Below are 20,513 nucleotides of genomic sequence, written 5' to 3' on the forward strand. Positions count from 1 at the left end.
ACAAGTCTTAAAGTTGCCAAGTTTGGGGATCCCTACGTTAAATATTAGCTACTGCTATTTGTACATCTCTGTGCCGAATCCCGATTTTTGTCAGAAACAACCTTTCACGGCCTTCAGAAAACTTCACAGAAGCAGCAGAACTTGAAGGACCCACAAACACATGGATGTGGGTGCTAGGTAATGAAAAGATAGACCTCACTGGGATCCTTTGTTCTCCCAACCATTTTTTTTTTAATTTTCTAAACATGTAAAAAAATTAAAGTGGTGCCATGAATCTTCCTTCCGAGACGGAGGGCGATCTTGTTCAAAGAGAGAAGGGAGCAAAAATGGACCTCACACTTGGGGAACTCTGGGTGGGAATCCTTGCCTCCTTCCCTCCCTGGACGTGGAGTAAGATGACCACTTGCCCGGCCTGTTAATCAGAAATCTGGAGCCAGCAGGCTTGACCTCAGCCCTGACTCTTCCCACCCTCTTCATGGGGGTTTGTTGACCCCCAGGCATGTGAACAAGGGGTTGCCCACATTCCAGAGGTGTGGCAGATAATTGCTTTCTCCACAATTCCTACTTTGATTTCTTCGGCACAATTCACGCTCTTTATCCAAAAGAGAAAATTTCCCATTTCAGATCACCTTGATTTCTGTTCATACGTTCCGAAGAAACCAAGCCAAAAGTGCCCATATAAACTTCTTCTTCTTCTTCTTCTTTTTTTTTTAATTTCAGAATTCTCCAGGAGAAACTGGACCAGCCCGTGTCTGCTCCTCCATCGCCAAGGGACATATCCATGGAAATAGACTCTCCAGAAAATATGATGCGGCATATCAGGTTTCTGAAGAACGAGGTAGAGAGGTTAAAGAAACAGCTCCGAGCAGCACAGCTACAACGTAAGTCCCAGTTTCTTATCTGGCTGCGCTGCCTCCTGCGTCATGTAAAACTATTCCTGATCCAGAAGGGGGGATTTCCAGGCCAAGTTCAGAAGCAGAATGCTGGGTTTTTTTAGGTAGCAGACAGTCGCTACTGCAGCCTACGTGTTCCTAGGTGCTCTCTGAGTTTGTTTGTTTTCTTGCAGGCATTTCATCACCCAAACTCAGTAACTTTATCAGTGCTGATGTTATCTAGTGTAGGTAATGAAATGTGTGCAAGGAAACAACAAGGAGTTTCCAACTAAGAGAGCACCAAGGACTCCAGCCTTGAGCTATAAAAATTCCCCTTTATTATTGGTACTACATTTTCCCCTCAACTAGGATAAATACAAGTTTCAGGTCATTGATCTTACTTTAGTTCACCATAAAATGATTAGGTGTGGTTTTACAAAACTTTAGTCTGCTTAAATATACACTTTGGGGCAGGAGAAGAACATGGACTATGTTTAGCTCAATTGGAATTGCCGACTCTTTGGACGAGGCCTTTTCAAAAGATGTGAAAATGCCGTAGTCTGTGTTTTGTATATTATTATTTTTTTCGGAAAGCAACATTGGTGGCTCTAGAGAGAAGACTTCAGCTGTGAATGCCCTGATATTATCTAAGAGCATTATGCCATCCTCTGGACACACAGAGTGTATGGTCCTTTTGCACTCAGCAGCTTGTTGTGAGCCAAGACGTGCAACGACATTGACAAGGAAGGCCACAAAGCAAGCACAAAATAGGAGGAGGGAGGGGTTTTCTCCAAGGAACAACAACCGAGGCATAAAATGCCGGAGAAGGCTCTGTAGTGAGAAAGTAAAGAAATTTTATCCCAAAGTTTATCCTCTTTTCCTACTTATCTCCAAGCTTGGAAGCAGTGGTGAGGTTTGAACTGTCCAAAAGGGCCCTGAACATCTAGAGGATATCCAGATGGGCTGCTGGTGGGATCACCTTCCCATCTTGGGAATCTGTCATTTTTGGCATAGAAAAGCAGGTCTTAAATGCTCAGAATTCGATCAAGTCGTGATCCGAACGAAGTTCTCTAATGCAGTGGTCCCCAACCTTTTTTGTACCAGGGACCGGTTTCAAGCAGAAAATTTTTGCAAGGACCGGGGGGTGGGGAGCGGGGGGGGGAGAAGGGAGAAGAGAAGGAGGCTTCGCTCTCTCGCTGCTCCACCATCCAAGGAAGAAACTGCTTCAAAGAAGCGGGGGGGGGGCTTTTCCTGTCGCCGCAGCTATTCCGAAGCGCCCGTTTCACCCCCACTCCCACCCCGCCCGCCCGCGCGCGCGCGCTTCAATCCACAGTGTCCCGTTCTGCCTGCCTGCCTGCCTGCCTTAGTTTCTGGTTGTTTGGGAGCAGCTTCGGCTGAGAATAATAACTATTCGCCTCTTTTACTCAGCCGAAGCTGTTCCGATTCAACCATTAACGAAGGCAGGCAGGCAGGCAGAACGGAGCACTGGGTTGAACCGCGGACGGGGTGGCGGTGGGGGAGAAACGGGCGCTTCGGAGGCACTGCGGTGACAGGAAAAGCCCCCGCTTCTTTGAAGCAGTTTCTTCCTGGGCTGGTGGAGGAGCGAGAGAGCGACTGAGAGAGCTGACCCAGAGAGAAGGACAGGCTTCGGTTGCTTCCTCCCTCCCCTTCTTTCATTTGTGTCCTTGATCCCCGATCCCAGCAGCATCCACCGAAGGCGAAGAAAGCCGCCATTTTTTTAAATTTTATTTTCTTTGCGGCCCGGTAGAGAGTGCTCCACGGCCCGGTACCGGTCCGCGGCCCGGTGGTTGAGGACCCCTGCTCTAATGCCTCCTTCAAATCCGAGATGTTTACATTCAGTCTGAATAAAAGCCAGCAGCTTTTTAGACAATTACAGTGTGTTAATTGGTGAACATCTCTTCAGAGGGATCTTGTGCTGTGAGGGCCTTTGTCTCCCCGGAGACAGGAGTGTAAGGGAGTAAGGGTAGGATCCTGAAGTCTGTGCTTAAGACGGGTCAATAAATGGGGGAAGAGTCTGTGAAGAGGCCCTGAATTTCAGATTCAACATGAAAGAGCAAAGAGAGGAACCATCTTGTTTGACTGTATTTCTTCCAGCCTTTGAACGTAAAAAGTTAGTTTCTTCCCCCCGCATTTGAATATTTGTGGATCACTTGCCTTCCGCCTTTTTCCTGGACATAAATTAAAGGCAATATTTCAACTTCGCTTTCTGAGACAGAGCATTTAGTGGCAATCAACGTCCTTTGAGGACGGGAAATGAAGAAGACGTGTTTTTAGGCGGAGTCCTTGTTGGCAAGGTGTGCAAAGTTAGTGCTGTCACTTCAAAGGAGGTCAAGGCTGTAATCTTTGCGTCCTTGCCTGTCCCTTGGAAGTGAGCGCGACAGACGTCTGGGAATCAGGACGGCCGATGTGCAAATGTTAGCCCTGAGCATTAGAATTCAAAAGCCTCTCGTGGCCCTCTCCCCTTATCTTCTGTCTGCCCCCACAGTGGTCCTTGAAGGCCTGGAGCTTTCTGGGCCTCCATCAAGCTGTAGCACTCTGGGTTATCTCTGATCTCTGTCCCCAGTTCTCTGTTTAGGCCAAAACTCTCGGGGAAGGATCAGCAACTTTGGAAACTTTACTGAGCTGTGGACTTCAACGCCCAGAATTCCTGAGCCTTCTTCTGCTCCCCATACTTTGGAAAGTTTTTGGACATTTATGTCGTCATTTCTGCCATCACGACAGAGACAGTTGTTCCAGTGGGGGATGTTCTCCCCATGTCAAGGGTTGGTGCTGGTAGCTTGGTAAATTGTGGTGGTTCCTCCTTCGGGACGAGAAGTGTTTATTGTGGGTTGAGATTTTCGGAGATAATATTGATGCTTTTGAGCAGGGAGTCTCCAACATTCAGCAACTTGCGGGTTTGTGGACTTCAACTCCCATGGGAGTGGAAGTCCACAAGTCTGCAAGTTGCCAGGTTTGGAGACTCCTGCTTTTGAGGATGGCTGGCCAGCCTGTCCGAACCAGGCACCGACACTCTCACTTTTACCCAACCAACAACTTTCTGACAGGTATGAATTAACCTTGGGGAACCCTGGATGGTTCCCATTGTAGCCAATTCAATGCCAATTAAGGTTAAACTGTGATTTGCTCAGCTCTCCGTGTTCACCTTCTTGGATTCAGCGGAATTGAGGGTTGAGTTGTGCAACGTTTGCCAAGATCTGTGGTCCTTCTAAACTAAGCACAGCCGTGGGTTTAATAACCAGCCATCTTGAACCCTCAGATTCAGAGAAGATGGCCCAGTACCTGGAGGAAGAACGTCACATGCGAGAGGAGAACCTGAGGCTCCAGCGGAAACTGCAGAGGGAGATGGAGCGGAGGGAAGCCTTGTGCCGGCAGCTGTCTGAAAGTGAATCCAGTCTGGAAATGGACGATGAAAGGTTTGGGCTTGCCTTATCCTGGCTTTCAGAGTTCAGGGCTCTGGGGCTGCAACTGGAAACAGACTTTTCCAGGTCTGACGCTTTCTCTTCTGCAATTGACAGCACACCTGGCCTTGAGCCTAATGTCATGCCCCTGTCAGAGGGGGAGGCCAAGCAGCTGAAAAGGAGTGGGAGTGTGGCTCCATTGACTGTGGAAGAAACTGGGGAAGGGCAAAGGCCGGCTGGGCAGAGCAGGGGAGAGGGAATTCGGAGGAAGATACAGACCCACCCCCTCTTCATCCTAGGGCACACAGGGAGGAACAGAGAAGGGAGCAACGTGAGTTGTGTGGCTTACGGGGAAGGAAAGGGCCCTGATTCCCTTCATTAGCTGAAGCTGGGAACACAGTGTTTAAAAAGGGAGATTGCACACAGCAAAGTTGTTGGGAGTAAATCGTGAGTTTATCTGGTATTGTCGAGGCTTATCTGGGTTCCTGGCATCTTCCCAACTGTGTGTGTTTTGCTGGCCTTTCAAGTCTGCAATTCCTTCTCCTGCCCTGTCCAGTCAATTGCTGCAGCGTGGTTTGCGTGGATTTTTAGTTACAGTTTGTATGTATTTTGTTTTCGGACTGAATTTTCTCCACTTAAAAACTGTTCTTGGGAGAGTTTTTTCTCCAGCCGAAGGTAACCTGGACATTGGGGGCAAAGTTGGAGGCACTAAAGGGACTTTTCTTACTTATGTGACTGTGTTGCCTTTGTGCCATGCCCTAGGCCATCACACCTAAGCTAAGGGTCACTCCAGGCCTCTGCAGGGACAGGCCAGCAACAGCAACTGCAGAAGTAGGGGATGATGTTGGGCAGGCCAGGGCCCTGACGCGGCCTGGAGGCCCATCTCTGGCTTTCTCATAACGCAGAGGTATGTCTAGGGGAAACAACAGATCAGTCCTTTTGCCCAGATGGCAAGGTCTGCTGTGTTGATGGGGATTCTCCTGCTGCTTCATCTAACATTCTCTTGTTAATTTTGAGGAGTCCTTCTGGTATCTGGAGTCTGCCAGCTTTGCCAGTTTGAAGGGATGAAATGCCAGCAGCTCAGTTACTTTGAAGTTAGCCTTACCGTGCACTTAAGCCTGGCAGGGCCAGCCTGTGAGTTTGAGTGGATACCTCAGTGAAATCTGCAGAGAATTCCTCCGAAGAGCGGACAGTTCTCTTCGAAGAAGGTGGGATGAGTTGCGTTTGGCAGCACCAGGGGAGAATTCTGTGCTTTTGGCACTGAAGCATTTTGGAAGTGAGCTTTGTTGCCCGTATTCCTTACGCATTTGTGTAAAAGTGTAACGCAGTATTTATGATTGTCATGTACAATACTTAATATGCCTAAAAATCCTGACAATCTGCTGTATTAGAAAATACCCTCGTGAATGATGAAAAAATGTTCTTATTTAGTCAGTCGTATGAAGTTTATCATGAAGTTCCTCTAGTATCTTAGAAAAGCATCCAGAAAAACTAGAAGAAAGCCTAAAGTAAGGAAATTGATTTGTGGCAAATTAAAATGAATTGATCTCTATCTCTTAGATACTTTAATGAAATGTCTGCGCAAGGATTAAGACCTCGCACTGTGTCAAGCCCAATTCCATACACACCGTCTCCAAGTTCTAGCAGGCCCATCTCACCAGGTAAGAAATATGGAAAATTCAGTGTTTTTGCCTTTGGCACACGCGCGTCTTGCTTGGCCATGTAGTTAATCTTCCACTAGGACCAGTCAGTGGAGGCTCTGCAGTCTTAAAGCAGACAGATTATATTGAAATCTGGGCATGTAATTAGTCAACAAACAGAGCTTAGGCATTTTTATGCCATGGATTTGTTGAAAACCACAAACACTTGTTAACATTTGCGTAACTCAGAAAGAGATTTTATAGTTTTTCGACATGTTTCCTTTTATATCTTAGTCTCAGTTTTTTTTTTTAAGGTTAATTTTATTCAGATTTTACCACCCAGCCACTCCTAGCATTAACTCTCCAATTCAGACAATTTTATTTCCTGCTTTGAAACTTCTAGGTTGGGGCAAGCTATATATTTATGCACTTAAATGGCCTCACCTCTTTTGGCCTGACCAGGAGGCACCAGTAGCTTGTCAACAGAATTGCAGACCTCTTACCTACCTTTCCTTCTTCCTCTTGGACGGGGAAGTAGTTGCCTCTCCCTCCATCCGCCGTGATGCCTTCTCTCGCTTTCTGGTTGCAGGTCTCTCGTATGCAAGTCACACCGTTGGCTTCACTCCCCCAACTTCACTCACCAGAGCTGGCATGTCTTATTATAACTCTCCTGGCCTTCACGTGCAGCATATGGGGCCCTCCCACAGCATTGCGGTGAGTATCTATGGCAGGGCTCTCCAACCTTGGCAACATTAAGACCCGTGGACTTCAACTCCCAGAATTCCCAGAACGGCTGAGGAAATCTGGGAGTTGGAGTCCATAAGTCTTAAAGTTGCCAAGGTTGGAGACCCCTGATCTACCGTTCCTTAACACCACACACACACACACACACACACACACACCCCTCAGTTTTTCTGTTTCCTGGTTTCTTTCAGACTGGGATGCTACCAAGCCCATGTTTCTCTTTTTAAACTAGAGCAATATTTCTCAAAGATGGCAACTTTACGTTGGGTGGAATTCAGCTCGTAATGGCTGGGGAATTATGGGAGTTGGAATCTGCACATCTTAAAGTCGATGAAGTTGAGAAACGCTGCACTGGATTGATTGATTTCCCTTCAATTAGGAACTAGATTATGTGTGTGTGTGTGTGTGTGCTCTGCAGCTCTTCCTTTTCTTTGTGCTACGCATTTGTGTGTCCCATTTAGTTGCTGCTTCTCCCTAGCACTCTCTCCAGAACAAAAGGTCAAAGAATCTCCTGATCACGAAGCCTTTTTTAAACATCTACAAGCCCATAAAACCCCCAAACCATAAAGAACAAAACAATGGCAGAGTTGATTTTTTTTCCTTGCCTCCCATCCTTGGCAAATGAATTGTCCCAGGCTAATTCAGGTTCAGGGCCAACCATCAGTTTATCACCATAAATGCTATCTCGAGTTTTTCTTCTTCTTTTCTTTTGTTAGTTTATTAAGCTTTCACTGCCCAGTTTTCTAAAATCACAAAAAGGCATCAGGACTACTTTTTTTTGCTGCTGCAACGGATGAGGGTTTTCTACCTGGCAAATAATTTTGAACTGGGGCAACGTGTTGAGTTCAAGAAGGAACTGAAGGCTTTGCCTCAATGATCTATCCTATTAACTAACCTCTTCCTCCTCCATGCGTGATCAACCCCAGCGCTCTTGCCTCCAGCTCCCCATCTTCCTTTGCCTCCAGCCCTTCAAGAACGGAAGCCCATCTTCTCTCGAGGCCACGGAGGGGGGGGGACATTGGGGTGGGGGCACAGAGGAGGAGATCAGTGTAGAAGGACCCTCCACCCCTGTTCTCCCGAGGCCAGGTTTTAAGGAGTGCTCCGGCCCAATTTTGGTTGCAGAGAACGTGGCGGGAAGTCATAGATTGGGACGAGGGGCCGGGAGGTGTCACGGGTACCGATGGAAAACGTTTGCATGGCCCCCTTCAGAAAGCAGCAAGATTGGCCTTGCCGTGTTCACGCTTGGCGGGAAGCATCTCCTTGCCCCTTGCCCCTTGCTCAGTCTGCTGGGATGGAGCCTCAGAGTAGGGCAGCCCTGCCAGGGGTCCCGGTTGGGCTTCGCTCTCCCAGTTGTGAGGGCATCTCTCCGATTCTGGCCCTGGCTGTCATTCTCCCATTCTCCCTTGTTTGTTTCCTCCTGCAGAGGCCTTTGCCGCGAAGAAGCAACAGCCCGGACAAGTTCAAGCGCCCCACGCCTCCTCCTTCTCCGAACACGCAGACCCCGCTGCCGTCGGCACCCCCGCCTCCCCCTCCCCCTCCTCAGCCGGCTCCTTTCCAGCCCTCCCCTCAGCCCTAGTGCCCCGGCCAGCGATCCTGCCTTCAGAGTTGGACTCTCATCCCCCGGAGCAGTTTACTACAAGCCAAAGGCTTACCACGGTCAATGTAGAGTTGACTGACTTGCACTGAAGTTGTCGAGGCTTCCACCGTTTCGTTGTCTTGTACCAGTTTGCCCAAGGACCTCCTCCGGCGTTAGCGCGTTGAACCCGCATCCGAGGCGCTTCCTTCCGGGGAAGGAGGTGGGCGGCAGCGGCGGCTGAGCACCGCCCACCTCCCTGGGGGGAGGTCCCTCCCCGTCTGCGTGAGAAGCGCCTCTCTCTCTGTTTCTCCAAAACGCAGCCATCGGGGTTGAGATCTGCCACCTCCGCGTGAAGCAAGCCAACCCAAACCCATCAGTGTTGATACGGGAACATCCATCTACGCGCCTGCCGCGGCTGGCACACCAGCGCCTGCGTTGGGTATTGCGGCCTCCCCCGTACAGCCTCTCCTTTAAACCCCCTCCCTCCCTCCCTCCCTCCCTGCCCTCCCCCGCTTCCTCCTTTCTGAGACTGAAACGGGGTGGTTCTCTCGGGTTCTTCACAACATCTGGCCTTCTGCGACGGGAGGCATATGGGCTGTGCACTGCAGGCTCCCAGGTATTGGCGGTGTGTTTCCAGCGTATGCGGCAAATCAGCCCTACATTTCAGTACAGCTTTTAGTGCGAAAGTGAAAGCCCGACACCTCACCTCTCGAATTGTGTCCCTTAATTTCCAGGCTCAAGTAAAGCATACATGCGCAACCCCCCACCCCCACCCCCCATTTATCCAGTGTATTGGTACTGTCTGAAATGCCAGACCCTGTAAGACGTATGGATCTGCCTCCCTCCCTCCCTTCTTCCTCTTCTTCCCATTTCCTCCCTCCCTTCTTCCTTCCTTTCCTCCCTCCCTCCTCTTCTTTCCTCCCTCCCTCCTCTTCTTTCCTTTCCTCCCTCCCTCCTCTTCTTTCCTTTCCTCCCTCCCTTCTTCCTCTTCTTCCCATTTCCTCCCTTCTTCCTTTTCTCCCTCCTCTACCTTCCCTCCCTCCCTTCTTCTTCTTCCCATTTCCTCCCTCCCTTCTTCCTTCCTTTCCTCCCTCCCTCTTCTTTCCTTTCTTCCCTCCCTCCCTCCTCTTCTTTCCTTTCCTCCCTCCCTTCTTCCTCTTCTTCCCATTTCCTCCCTTCTTCCTTCCTTTTCTCCCTCCTCTTCCTTCCCTCCCTCCCCTCCTCCTCCTCCTCCTCCTCCTCCTCCTCCTTCTTCTTCTTCTTCCCATTTCCTCCCTCCCTTCTTCCTTCCTTTCCTCCCTCCCCCTCCTCTTTCTTCCTTTCCTCCCTCCCTCCCTCCTCTTCTTTCCTTTCCTCCCTCCCTTCTTCCTCTTCTTCCCATTTCCTCCCTTCTTCCTTTTCTCCCTCCCTTCTTCTTCTTCCCATTTCCTCCCTCCCTTCTTCCTTCCTTTCCTCCTCCCTCCCTCCTCTTCCTTCCTTTCCTCCCTCCCTTCTTCTTCCCATTTCCTCTCTCCCTTCCTTCCTTCCCTCCCTCCCTCCCTCCTTCCCTTGTAAAGCCCATCCTGCTGCTTCATTATAATGCTTGGGGCCGTCTACAGCTGTTCTCTGATTTTCTGCTGTAGGGAAGCAGTTTTTATGAAAAGCAAAAACGAAAACAAACAAACAAACAACAACAACAACAACAACAACAAAAGGCTGATTTCCCCCTTGTTTGAAATATTTTTACGGTGTGGCCCTTCCTCTCCAAAAGTTTAAACCGCGATGTTTAGCCTTTTGGAAGAAGAAGAAAAAGAAAAAGAAAAAAGCAGATGGGAGGTGCTCATTTATAGCAGCATATGGTTAAACAGCCAAAAGTGTCGTATTGCTTGGTAGAAAAAGGATCAAGAGAAAAGTTAGGTGACAATAGCAAATGCGTATTTAGCAGCATAAGCCGGTACAATGTATAAAGAAATGTATTCTGGAATACATTCTTTCAATTCATTTAGCACAAATAAATGGTTTGTTTCACTTTGCAGTGGAAGGGAGTCTCTTTTTTTCTCCCCCGCTCCCCCTTTTCTTGCTAACTTTCCTACTTGCTAACTTTTAAACGTCCCTTACTCAGGTGCTTAACCGAGTAGGAAGCAGGAGACCGTCCTGTACTTTTGTCGTCCCTATAAATATACTATTGAAGCCCAGGCTTCAAAAAATGGGCTTGCAACGTTTGTACACAGTTTCATGTTTTTCTTTATGAAATGGAAACTAGAGGCATGGGAGCCATAATCCCTTTGAATTCGTTGAGCCCTTCTGCTGCGTCTTAATTTTTGTTTGAGAGTCTTAAGCACAGGTTGAAACTACTTTTCCCCTGCCTGGTCGTGACCCACTCTAAGGGGAGGTGCTTCATCCCCAATTCTCAGCCGACGGAGCCTTGCGTCGTCTGAGAGATGCTTCTGTCATCCTGTGGCCAGCGTGAAGCTGTTACCTTGGTACCTATTTATCTACTCGCGCCTGCATGCTTTCAAGAGGCTAGAATGGCGGGAGCTGGGGTGAGTAACAGGGTGACCTCACCCCGTCAGGACTCGAATCAGGGCTGTTGACTTTCCAGCGGACAAGCCCAACATCTTAACCAATTTGCAATGCTTCAACATTTCTGTTTTTTTTGGCTTTTAGAAGCAGATACTTGCATTAAAGGTATTTTGGGGGTCACTTTAAGGAGCCAGACTGGGGTTAATTTGCACAGTGTTTGAAATAGTTATCAAATATATTGGCGCTCAGCTCAGATCCCGTTTTTAAACTTACTTGCCTTTCCTGGGAAAATATATATACCTTAAAATTAGTCTTTAATACCTGAAAAATCAGTGCACGGCTCTCTCCCCCCTCCCAATACAGTAAGATAAAAAAATATAAAAGGCTTAGCATGTGTTCCAAAATCAGTTTCGTGTGGTTAATCATATATGAATCCAGGACCAAGGTGGGTGGGGAGGCAATGCCAAAAATGCAACCTTCCCCTCTCTATTTCCCCAACTTTAAGCGTGGCTTCTGAAAGTCAAAAAGAGGTTGTCCGTCACTGCAATGGAAGGATCAGAGGGAGTCAGTGTGCGGTGTGTAAATGTGAGAGCAGAGAGCCAGGCATCTTGGCTCAGAGGTAAGGCTAGACTTCAGCTTTGGTTGGCTGGTTGGTTATTTTAGCTGCTTTGGCTGGCGGGGAGAATTAGGGGCCTGCTGGTGGGGCTGGCAGATGAGCCCTTGGACACAGGTGAGCCTGGCTTAGTCCTCCCGGGTTTCTGCATGGCCACCTGCAAAGAGAAAGAAGATCCTGGCAGGCTGGAGATATCGTGGTCCAATCGAACAGTTTTCCCCCATGCGGGGTTAAGGTTTGGACAAGAGACGTCCATTCATTGGGCTGCCGAAATAAGAAAACAGACTGAAGGGAATGCTTGTCTCCAGTGCCACAGGAATGTCAAGAAAAGGTGTAAGGTAACATTATTACATAAGGTAACATTACATAAGGTAGCAAGGTAACATTAAAGTTCCTCTTTAAAGCTGCAGTCACAAACCATTGCCTTTTTAACCTGGTCACCAATCTGCCCCAAGCATGCGATTCCTGCTACTGTATAATGAAAACCATCAGAGTATCTTGCATGCTTTTTTTTTTTTACAGGAGAATTAGATTGCATGGAAAAAACATTTGGAGAAAATTCATTGGAGGTGTATATTGTGTGCAGAGGATCATTCTGTGGTTTAAAATCTTGGGCAAAGTCCATAACTATCTTAGACAGATAACCATTAGCGTTTGTGCCTTTTCTGTTTCACTCTGTCATCCTCTCCAAGACTTCCCTGCTCTCAACATTTGGGGAAAAAAACCACACACACACACACACACACACACAGGGGTGGGGTTCAAAAATTTTAGCAAAGGGTTCTCTGCCTAGTTGCTGGGTGGGCTGTCCATGGTGGGTGTGGCCTAGTTGGCCTCCTGAACCATAGGAGGTTTTTTTTTTTTTGCCCTCCCCGGACTCCCGAGGCTTTTTTCGAGCCTCTGGGAGGGAGAAAACGCCCTCCCCAGGCTCCGGAGGCTCTCTGAAAGCCGGAAACAGGCCCATTTCCAGCCTTCCCAAACTTCGGGGAGGCCCGTTTTTTGCCCTCCCTGATCCTCCGTGCGCACCCTGCACATAACATACCTGCATCCCAAACAGGCCTCGTGGGGACTCCTGGGAGGGGTGGGGTGGGCGGGGCCAGCCAGGAGTGGGATTTGGGGGTTCTCCAAACTGCACAGACTCTTAGCTCGGGGCCCTCCCGAACCCCTGCGAACGCCCAGCTGCACACACCTTTTTTTGGAGTCCCAGAGCTTTGCCTTCAAGCAAAGCTAGTGAACCTGCATCCGTGGAGTTATCCTGCGCCCATCAGCGCCTCAGTTGTGGTGCTGGAAGGTCTCCGTCCGTGGAGAGGGGCCGGGGCTGTTTCAGTCATGCAACTGAAGACCCAAAGCCTTCATTTAAACATCACCCAAAGAGGTTGATCTTGGGACAGGAGGGATGAGCCATTCCTTCCTTGGGTGCTGCATCTCGGTGCTTTCCAAGAAGCTGCAAGGCTTGGCTTGGTTGCCTTTTGTTTGGCCAAACCAGATTTGGAAGCTTCCCTCCTGTAAAATAACCCAGCTATGATTTTTTTTTCTATGATTTTTTTGTTAAAGACATCTTTCCTAACCCCCCACCCAATTGGGTTTACTTGAGTGCTTTCATGGAGAAAATGCCTAGAGCGGCTCTATCAGCTCCTCGGACATAGTTCTAATTTCCTAGGTGTCGTTCAAAAGCCTCTGTTCTCTTGGGCTAAACTGGCACTGCCTGTTTTCAAGCTGGTGAGGTAGAAAAAGAGTTGTTTATCTTGGCTTGCGGAGGGAAAGGCAATTGGCACCAAAAGCGGCAGAAAGACATAATTACTTTTGCGTAATGGTCATCGAAACCCCATAACCTTCTTCTGAACTGCTCAGACAGTGGTCCCTTTTGTTCTCCTATTGCCTCTCAACTTCAGAACTTTTAAGCCACAAAATGCCATTTAAGTGGCGCATTGTTTGAAGAAGCCTAGCTTAAAGAAGCCAACATCGGATTGTGTCCTACTAAATCAGAGGGCCTCAAACTTGGCAACTTTAAGGCTTGTGGACTTCAACTCCCCGAATTCTGTGCTGGCTGGAGAATTCTGGGAGTTGAAGTCCACAAGTCTTAAAGTTGCCAAGGTTGGAGACCCCAGGCCTAAACCACTTCTCAATCTCAGCAAGTTTAAGATGGGTGGACATCAACTCACCCAGTTGCCATGTTTGAAGAACCAACAGGTTATGCTGGCTGGAGAATTCTGGGAGTTGAAGTCCACAAGTCTTAAAAGTTGCCAAGTTTGAAGACCCCTGGCCTAAATCATGCTTTCCTTACTTTTCCTGAGAGTTTGGAAAGAAGTCTACTAGAACTGCGGTCCCCAACCTGGTCCCCAACCTTTCTGATTCGGTGGACTGGCAGAGGTAGTGGCAGGGGAGGAGGGACAGGATGGTTTCAGACGCAGAACCTAATCCCGTGTGTGTGCAAATGGTGCTTCACACACTCGACTGCCACTTGCGCTTCCTGGTTCCCAACCGGCTGCAGACTGGTACTGGTCTGCAGATTGGGGGATGAGGACCTCTGTAGTAGAGAGTTAATTAGCTCACTTTTAATACTTAAGTAATTAGTATCCTGGCATGAAATACAAACCAGGATCAGTCTGCTGATAATAAGACCATCATTGACTGGGTAACTTCCTTCGTCAGGTATGAGAATCCCATAATCTTAATATAGTTTGACGTTAAGAAAGCGCCTGATAAAGTATCTCACAATTATTCTGATGAGCAATTTAAGATTATGTGGATTGCAAGTCCTGACAATTACAGTAAGCGGATGCATAAAAGGCTCCAGAAAACACTCAAAGTGTTCATTGATGCACCCTTGGAGAAAGATATTGGGGGTGTTTTCCCGAGGATCCGTCTCATATCCTTTATTCATCCATATTTCCTCTCAATAAGGCCTGGGGAAGAAACTTGCCAGATTTACAGGTAACACTATAAACCAGGTAGAATGGCTGATACTCCCTCAGGTAAATGGAATTTGAACTGATTGTGTTAAAGAAGTGAATGTACATAATTGATTTTTTTAAGTCAAAACACTTGAAAAGTTATTTAGCCGGAATGCCAAAATTATATGCACAGGTGTAGGACAGCAAATAACCTAATTTAGCAACAGTCAACAGCCCTTGTGAAAAAGGTCTTGCAGTGGGACATGATGGCAAAGTGTCAGCCGGCTTGGTGGTGTGGTTGCAGAAAAACACATGCAGTTGTAGGCTCTGGGATTTGAAGTGCAATTTCCAAAACACAAGAAGCCATCACTGCATTTTATCCTGTGTTAGTCAAGCCCGCCCGCCCCCTACCCCCCTCCATCTCCAATTCTAGAGAGGATGGTTTAAGGAGAGTCAGCCAAACTGGAACAGGTTCAGGGAGGCGTTGGCGGTGAAGCCTTACGAAGAGCGATGGATACAGCTGAGCAGAAGTCAGGCTGAGCGCAGGCCTTGCCTGCCAGGAGAAGGCCCAGATGGGTGGTTCTCTTTGAGTGCAGGACACAGAAAAAACAAAAGAATCCAGGTACGGCAAAGCAGGCTCCAGCCAGACCCCATGGGGAATGGTACCAACAGTTGGAGGGTGGAACCAGCGACCCTGAGAAGATGTACAAGCAGAAGCTATGTTTTTGGGGGGAGTCCTGCCAGCCTCCCCAGTAGACCGGACAGGAAACACAACAAGGTGAGCTAATTCTACTTTATTGTAAAGCTACATTAATTAGCAGAATCTTGCCAAGTCTGAAGGTACAAATCTCCCAATGTCTCATTTGCAGTCTGATCCATTAGGGTGGGCCCTTTCTAAATGTCTTTCTCTGCCTCTGATTCAGTTGTGGGCTCCTCCTTTACCACCATTCCTCCCCCTCAAGGTTTTTTTTATTTTATTTTTTTGAGATCGTTAAGGGTGGGGTGCAAACCTGGCTTCCCCCCTCAGTTCTTGCTTAAGACATCACGGAATTAGCAAACCAGGAGCTGCATTTGCATTCATTGCAGCTTCTTCAAGAGCAACCCCCGTGCTGTGATATTTACATTTGGGTTTCTTCTCCCAAAAGAGCTGTATGACTTTGTCTCCTCCAAACATTTAAGAGGATGCATCTCTTGTTTATACTGAGACTGTTACGCTGATTGTCATGCAACTTTATTGAAATCAAATGCATTTCGCTTGGGTTCTTTTCCAAGTGCCTGTTTCGGAAATGACACTCTTTTAAAATGTCAGCTCGCTTAAAAAGCCTACAGTGCTAAAAGTTCCCACGCCCTGTTAGGTTATTACCTAGAACTGAGGGTTTGTTTTTGGTTAACTGTGGCCTAACTTAATCCTTAATTCTTGTAGTGTAATTAAGGGACTTCCCAATTAAGCTCAAGAAAGCTTTCCTGTATGCAATGTTTATTAAAAAGAGTTAGTCAAGTATCTTTTTGACGGTCCTTTGCAAATGTGAGTCGAGGGTGGATTTTCATTTGGAAAAGGTGACCCAGAGTGTCTCACCAGACAAAATTGGAGACGGGGTGAGGAGCTGCTTCAGAGCGACTGAACTGAATCTCCAAAGGTGCTAAAAAGCAGCATGTGAACCAATACTGAGGAAAATCAAAAGTTCACCTGAAGTGGGATGACTTGGTTCTCCCTTTTTCTGATTGTTTTACTCTCTTCCTTGTCCTAGGGTCCTTGGAAAGAAAGAATATGGAAGAAGGCAGATCAGGGGTCTCCAAACCTGACAGCTTTAAGACTTGTGGACTTCCAACTCCCAGCATTCCTCCTCCGGTCATGTTAGCTCAGGAATTCTGGGAGTTGAAGTCCACAAATCTTAAACTGAGCCTTGGCCGGTAGATCCTTGGTGCCAGTTGGCTACTTAGAATCTTTCTCAGAAAAATGAACCAGAGGGATTTCGCTGCGGGGAGAGAAACCAGCAAAGACAAAAACCCGCTTCAAAAATGGGGCCAGTGTGGCTGGGGCTGTAGCAGGAGGCATTCAAAATCCCACCCCATTCCGACTGGCGGAGGGCAGCCGGTCAGAACTGCCTATCAACTGGACCTTATAAAGACCCCCTTCTGGGCAGACAGCCCAGGAAGGACTCACAGCCGGGGGGATAGTCCTGCCCCGCTGTTCCCCCTTGATACACCCTGCATGTGGGTTGAAGAGATTCCACCAGGAGATGCAAATGCTGCCACTGCCTCTTGTTGGAGTGGCCTCTGGATCCCTTGCAGGCTCCGGCTCAACTCAGCTGACCTCCGTCCCAGATGATCCATCTTAAAAACAAAACAAAAAACAAGGGAGGGTGTGTGTGTGTGTGAGAGAGAGAGACTGTCTGCATTTGTATTTCCGTCTCTTGTGTGTCTGGAAAGCAGCCAAACACCAGCATGAAGCCGCTTGCAGATTTCTCTGGCTTGACATTCTGCACCTCCAGATCCTCAGTGGTGTTTATCAACAGGAAGAGGAGGAAGTGAGGGAAGACACTCAGCTGTGCTGGCCAGCCGAGTTTTGCTGACAGGGATAGGTGGGTGGAGATGTTCAACCTAAAGAAGAAGACCCAACACAAGCCAGCTGTTGGGAGGAATAGCAGGTGGCTCCCATTTGCTGCTTACAAACCCTCCCTGTGAGTGTGGAAAGGACCAAGCACCTCACCCCAACAGAACAATAGCCTGCTTTCTATACCCCCTGCGTCCAAAAGAGAGCTTGAACTCAGCCCTGTTGCCTGCAGCTGTTCTGGTTGACTCCATCCAAGCCAGGGGTCTCCAACCTTGGCAACTTTAAGCCTGGAGGACTTCAACTCTCAGAATTCTGGGAGTTGAAGTCCTCCAGGCTTAAAGTTGCCAAGGTTGGAGACCCCTGATCTAAGCAACTAAAACCCTTTTTGTTTTTTTTTTTGTTTTGGTTTGCTTTCAACTCAGCCAGGCCTGTGGACCATCCGGTTTTTTAGAGGGCTGTGGCAGATGTTTTCAGGGGGCTCAAGACACGGGGGGGGGGTTCTGTTCCAGCAGCTCCCCTAATTTCAGAAGTGACAGATCCATCCTCCAGGCCTCCTTGCCATGGGTTCCCTTTAGAGATCAGCTGGACAGCCCCTAACTCACCCTGTAATTGTGGCAAGTGTTTTTTTTTTTTTTTTTGTTTTGATAACCCTGACATTGTGGGGGTGGACTGCATAGATACATAGATACATAGATACATACATACATACATACATACATACATACATACATACATACATACATACATACATACACTTAGATAAACACACACACACACATACACACACAGAGTCCACCATATATATATATATGGTCTTTTGGATAACCCTGACATTGTGGGGTGGACTGTATACATACACACATACATACATACACACAGAGAGAGAGACAGAGAGTCCACCCTACAATGTCAGGGTTATCCAAAGCGTATGTGTGTGTGTGTGTGTGTGTGTTTGTTTATTTTTCTGGTGAGAAAAACAAACCCAGAGATGCTTTCTTACAGCCACGGGCAGAGGACAAAGGACATTGCTGGACTGATTTTTGAGAATCCAGGGAAAGAATGAAAGGTATTTTGAAAGAGGATGTTTAATTAGGATTAAGAGATTTTTCCCCCCTGCCTAACACACACAGTCAAGGGGATACTAACTCTGTTCTCCTGCTGGAGCTAGAAATCCAGCTTCCTACACAGACCCTAATTCAAGAAAGGTAAATTTTGGGGCACAGAATCCAAAATGCCACTAAATTTAAATTGGGCCACATTCTCTTAAAACCGCGGTCTTCAAACTTGACAGCTTTTAAGACTTGTGGACTTCAACTCCCAGAATTCCTCCTCCAGTCATGCTAGCTCAGGGATTCTGGGAGTTGAAGTCCACAAGTTCGAAAGTTGCCAAGTTTGAAGAGCCTTGGTCTTAAGGGTGAAAAATGGTCATAAGTCACTTTTTTTCAGTAACTTTGGTCATTAAATGAACTGTTGCAAGTTGAGGACTACATGTCTTCTAGTTCACAGGTCTCCAACCTTGGCAACTTTAAGACTTGTAGGATTTAAACTCCCAGAATTCCTCAGCCTGAAGTCCACAGGTCTTCAAGTTGCCAAGGTTGGAGACCCCTGTTCTCGTTTATAGATATGAAAAGCTTCTCTTTGGAAACCTTTCCGCTTATCGCTCAGGGAGACCACCGGGAGTGAGCCTGCTCTTTCCCCAGGCCAGGTGTGTCTCTCTCCCTCCCTCCCTGCTGCCTCTCCCTTGGGCAGGACTTTCTGTGCCTTGAGAGCCAGTGAGGATGGTCAGCCTGGTTGCTGGGAGTCATTTTGGAGCCCCTTTTATTGGCTTGTTGCTCATTTATGTTTTGCGTCACTTGGCATCCCACAGGTGCTTTTGCAAAAGGCAAGTGGGCTTCCTTTGGTTTGGCTTGAAGACGTTTCGCTTCTCATCCAAGAAGGTTCTTTAGTTCCTCGGTTCTTCTCAGAACTGAAGAAGCATCTTGGATGAGAAGCAAAATGCCTTCAAGCCAAAACAAAGGAAGTCCAGTTGCCTTTTGTCAAAGCACCTTTGGGACACCTGTGACCTGGATGCCTGAGAATCCCCCATAGACATAAATGGACATCTTAGAAAGACATTTAGCAGATGCTGAAGGACACCAACTTTGGATTTCCCTAGGACACACCAGCATTATAAAACTATTTCATCTTATTTTAAGATAGATTCATTTAACCTGAATTAAACTTCCCATATTTTTAAAATCTTTCCTTAAAGGAAACAGCTGGTCATCTGAGAAGTCAATGAACTTCCTTTGACTCCATCGCTGCTGCTTCTTTACTTCCTCTTTTACTGCTGCTTGTAAAGGTGTTGAAGGATCCTTCCTCCACCATTCCTGAGGACCAGAGTCCCTATTTATTTACTCATCATATGTAATCCAAGCCCCAAGAGACAAACAGCCCAAGAAAGAAGGAAATAATTGAAAAAGAGAAGGGGGAGGGGGAAGAGAAAGGAGATTTATGAGGCAGAGAGGCAAGGAGGGAGAACATAACTCTTAAGAGTTCTTTACAGGTCTCTTGAGCTTTTGTACTCCTCCTTGACTCTGTTTTCTGCTTCCTGTTCCTTCTCCATATTCGTCTCAGTTTCTTGAGCAGCTGCAGTTATCAGACCTGGTCTCCATAAAACCCGATGACCACCAAAGGGGAGCTGAAGAGATACAGAAAACTCTTCGGTGTCTCCTCATGGTCATTGGGATCTAGCTCAGGTCCGTCTTCTTGCCAAACATTGTTTTCAGACAGAACTCTTGAATGGAGCATCCTAGAAGCCCGAATAATGCCCGGTCTCTGAGTCCAACCTCACCTTAGCGGTAAGGTCTCCAGGTAAGAAGAAGGGATGGGGAAAAGAAGGAACTAGAGGCAGGGAAGGGAAGGTGGAGCGGAAGGGAAGAATTCTGCTTCCCAGAAAGCCATTTCTGAAGATTTTGCCGAATCTCTGTCCACCTAGAGAAGGCTTTGAAGAGGGGCCAGCAGTTGGGATCGCTCCCTTGCTCAGCCCGGGGGAAACTCAAGGGCGAGAGGGTCGCTCCTTACAGCCGGGCCTTCTCAATCTCCCCAAGGGGCTCATCTCATAGGATTCCCCCACCCCAACTCAAAAGGAGGGAGCGGGTCGGGCAACTGGGCTTGGCCCGCCAAGCCAAAGGAGCTGCCGGGCGCGAAGGATGGCGCCAGGGATGCGCGGCCAGGCCCCGGAGCTCTCCAGCGCGCAGGCTACAGCGCAAGGCGGATCCCGGCGAGGCAGGCGGGCGAAGGATCCGGCCCTGGGCCGGGCGAAACCCCTTCCTGGAGGACGGCGAGCGGGCGAGCGGGCGGGCGGAGCAGCGCAGCTCGAGCCTCCGCGATGCCGCCGCCTTCCTCTCCCGAAAGCGCCTCGCCGCCCTGTCGTCGGTTCCAACCGGTTTGGACCGGCTGCCTGCCTGCCTGCCTGCCGCCGGCCGGCCGGCGGCTCCTCGGCTGCAGCGAAGCGGCAGGAAGGGAGCCCCGCGGACAGTGGCCAGCCAGGCTCCCCAAGGCCGGAGGGCTGGGCCAGGCAGGGCGCACCAGGCAGGTCGGGCGCCCGGCGAGCGCGGCCAGGCAGGTAAAGGGAAGGAGGGAGAGAAGCGGAGCGAAGGGGAGGGGAGGGGAGGGGAGGGAGGGGAGGGGGCGAGCTAACCCCGCTTCCCCGTCTCT

General features: G+C 48.5%; 2 protein-coding genes and 1 long non-coding RNA gene across 5 annotated transcripts in view; 2 read left to right on the forward strand and 1 right to left on the reverse strand.

Moving 5' to 3' along the window:
- Nucleotides 1–10,258, forward strand: part of CCDC6 (coiled-coil domain containing 6) — a 42,390-nt gene extending 32,132 nt beyond the window's left edge. Inside the window, exons 5-9 of the mRNA XM_026674229.2 lie at nucleotides 721–881; nucleotides 4,150–4,306; nucleotides 5,852–5,952; nucleotides 6,521–6,645; nucleotides 8,099–10,258. Coding sequence (XP_026530014.2) covers nucleotides 721–881; nucleotides 4,150–4,306; nucleotides 5,852–5,952; nucleotides 6,521–6,645; nucleotides 8,099–8,251 — 697 coding nt within the window. The 3' untranslated portion in view covers nucleotides 8,252–10,258. The remainder of the gene's footprint in view (nucleotides 1–720; nucleotides 882–4,149; nucleotides 4,307–5,851; nucleotides 5,953–6,520; nucleotides 6,646–8,098) is intronic.
- LOC148130787 (uncharacterized) overlaps nucleotides 1–20,513 on the reverse strand; it is a 40,524-nt gene that overhangs the window by 5,640 nt on the left and 14,371 nt on the right. The gene's annotated exons all lie outside the window — the stretch shown is intronic.
- Nucleotides 10,431–20,513, forward strand: part of SLC16A9 (solute carrier family 16 member 9) — a 31,961-nt gene continuing 21,878 nt past the window's right edge. Inside the window, exon 1 of one of the 3 annotated variants that reach the window (XM_087963826.1) lies at nucleotides 10,431–10,773. The gene's annotated coding sequence lies outside the window, so the exon portion shown is untranslated. Of the gene's footprint in view, nucleotides 10,774–19,381; nucleotides 19,668–20,056; nucleotides 20,422–20,513 lie in introns of those variants that run through there. The other 2 variants (XM_087963828.1, XM_087963827.1) reach the window with 2 other exon arrangements.

This window comes from Notechis scutatus, chromosome 4, assembly GCF_049901735.1.
Source record: "Notechis scutatus isolate UNSWTSFEM ecotype Mainland chromosome 4, rNotScu1.2, whole genome shotgun sequence".
NCBI classification, from domain to species: Eukaryota; Metazoa; Chordata; class Lepidosauria; order Squamata; family Elapidae; genus Notechis; species Notechis scutatus.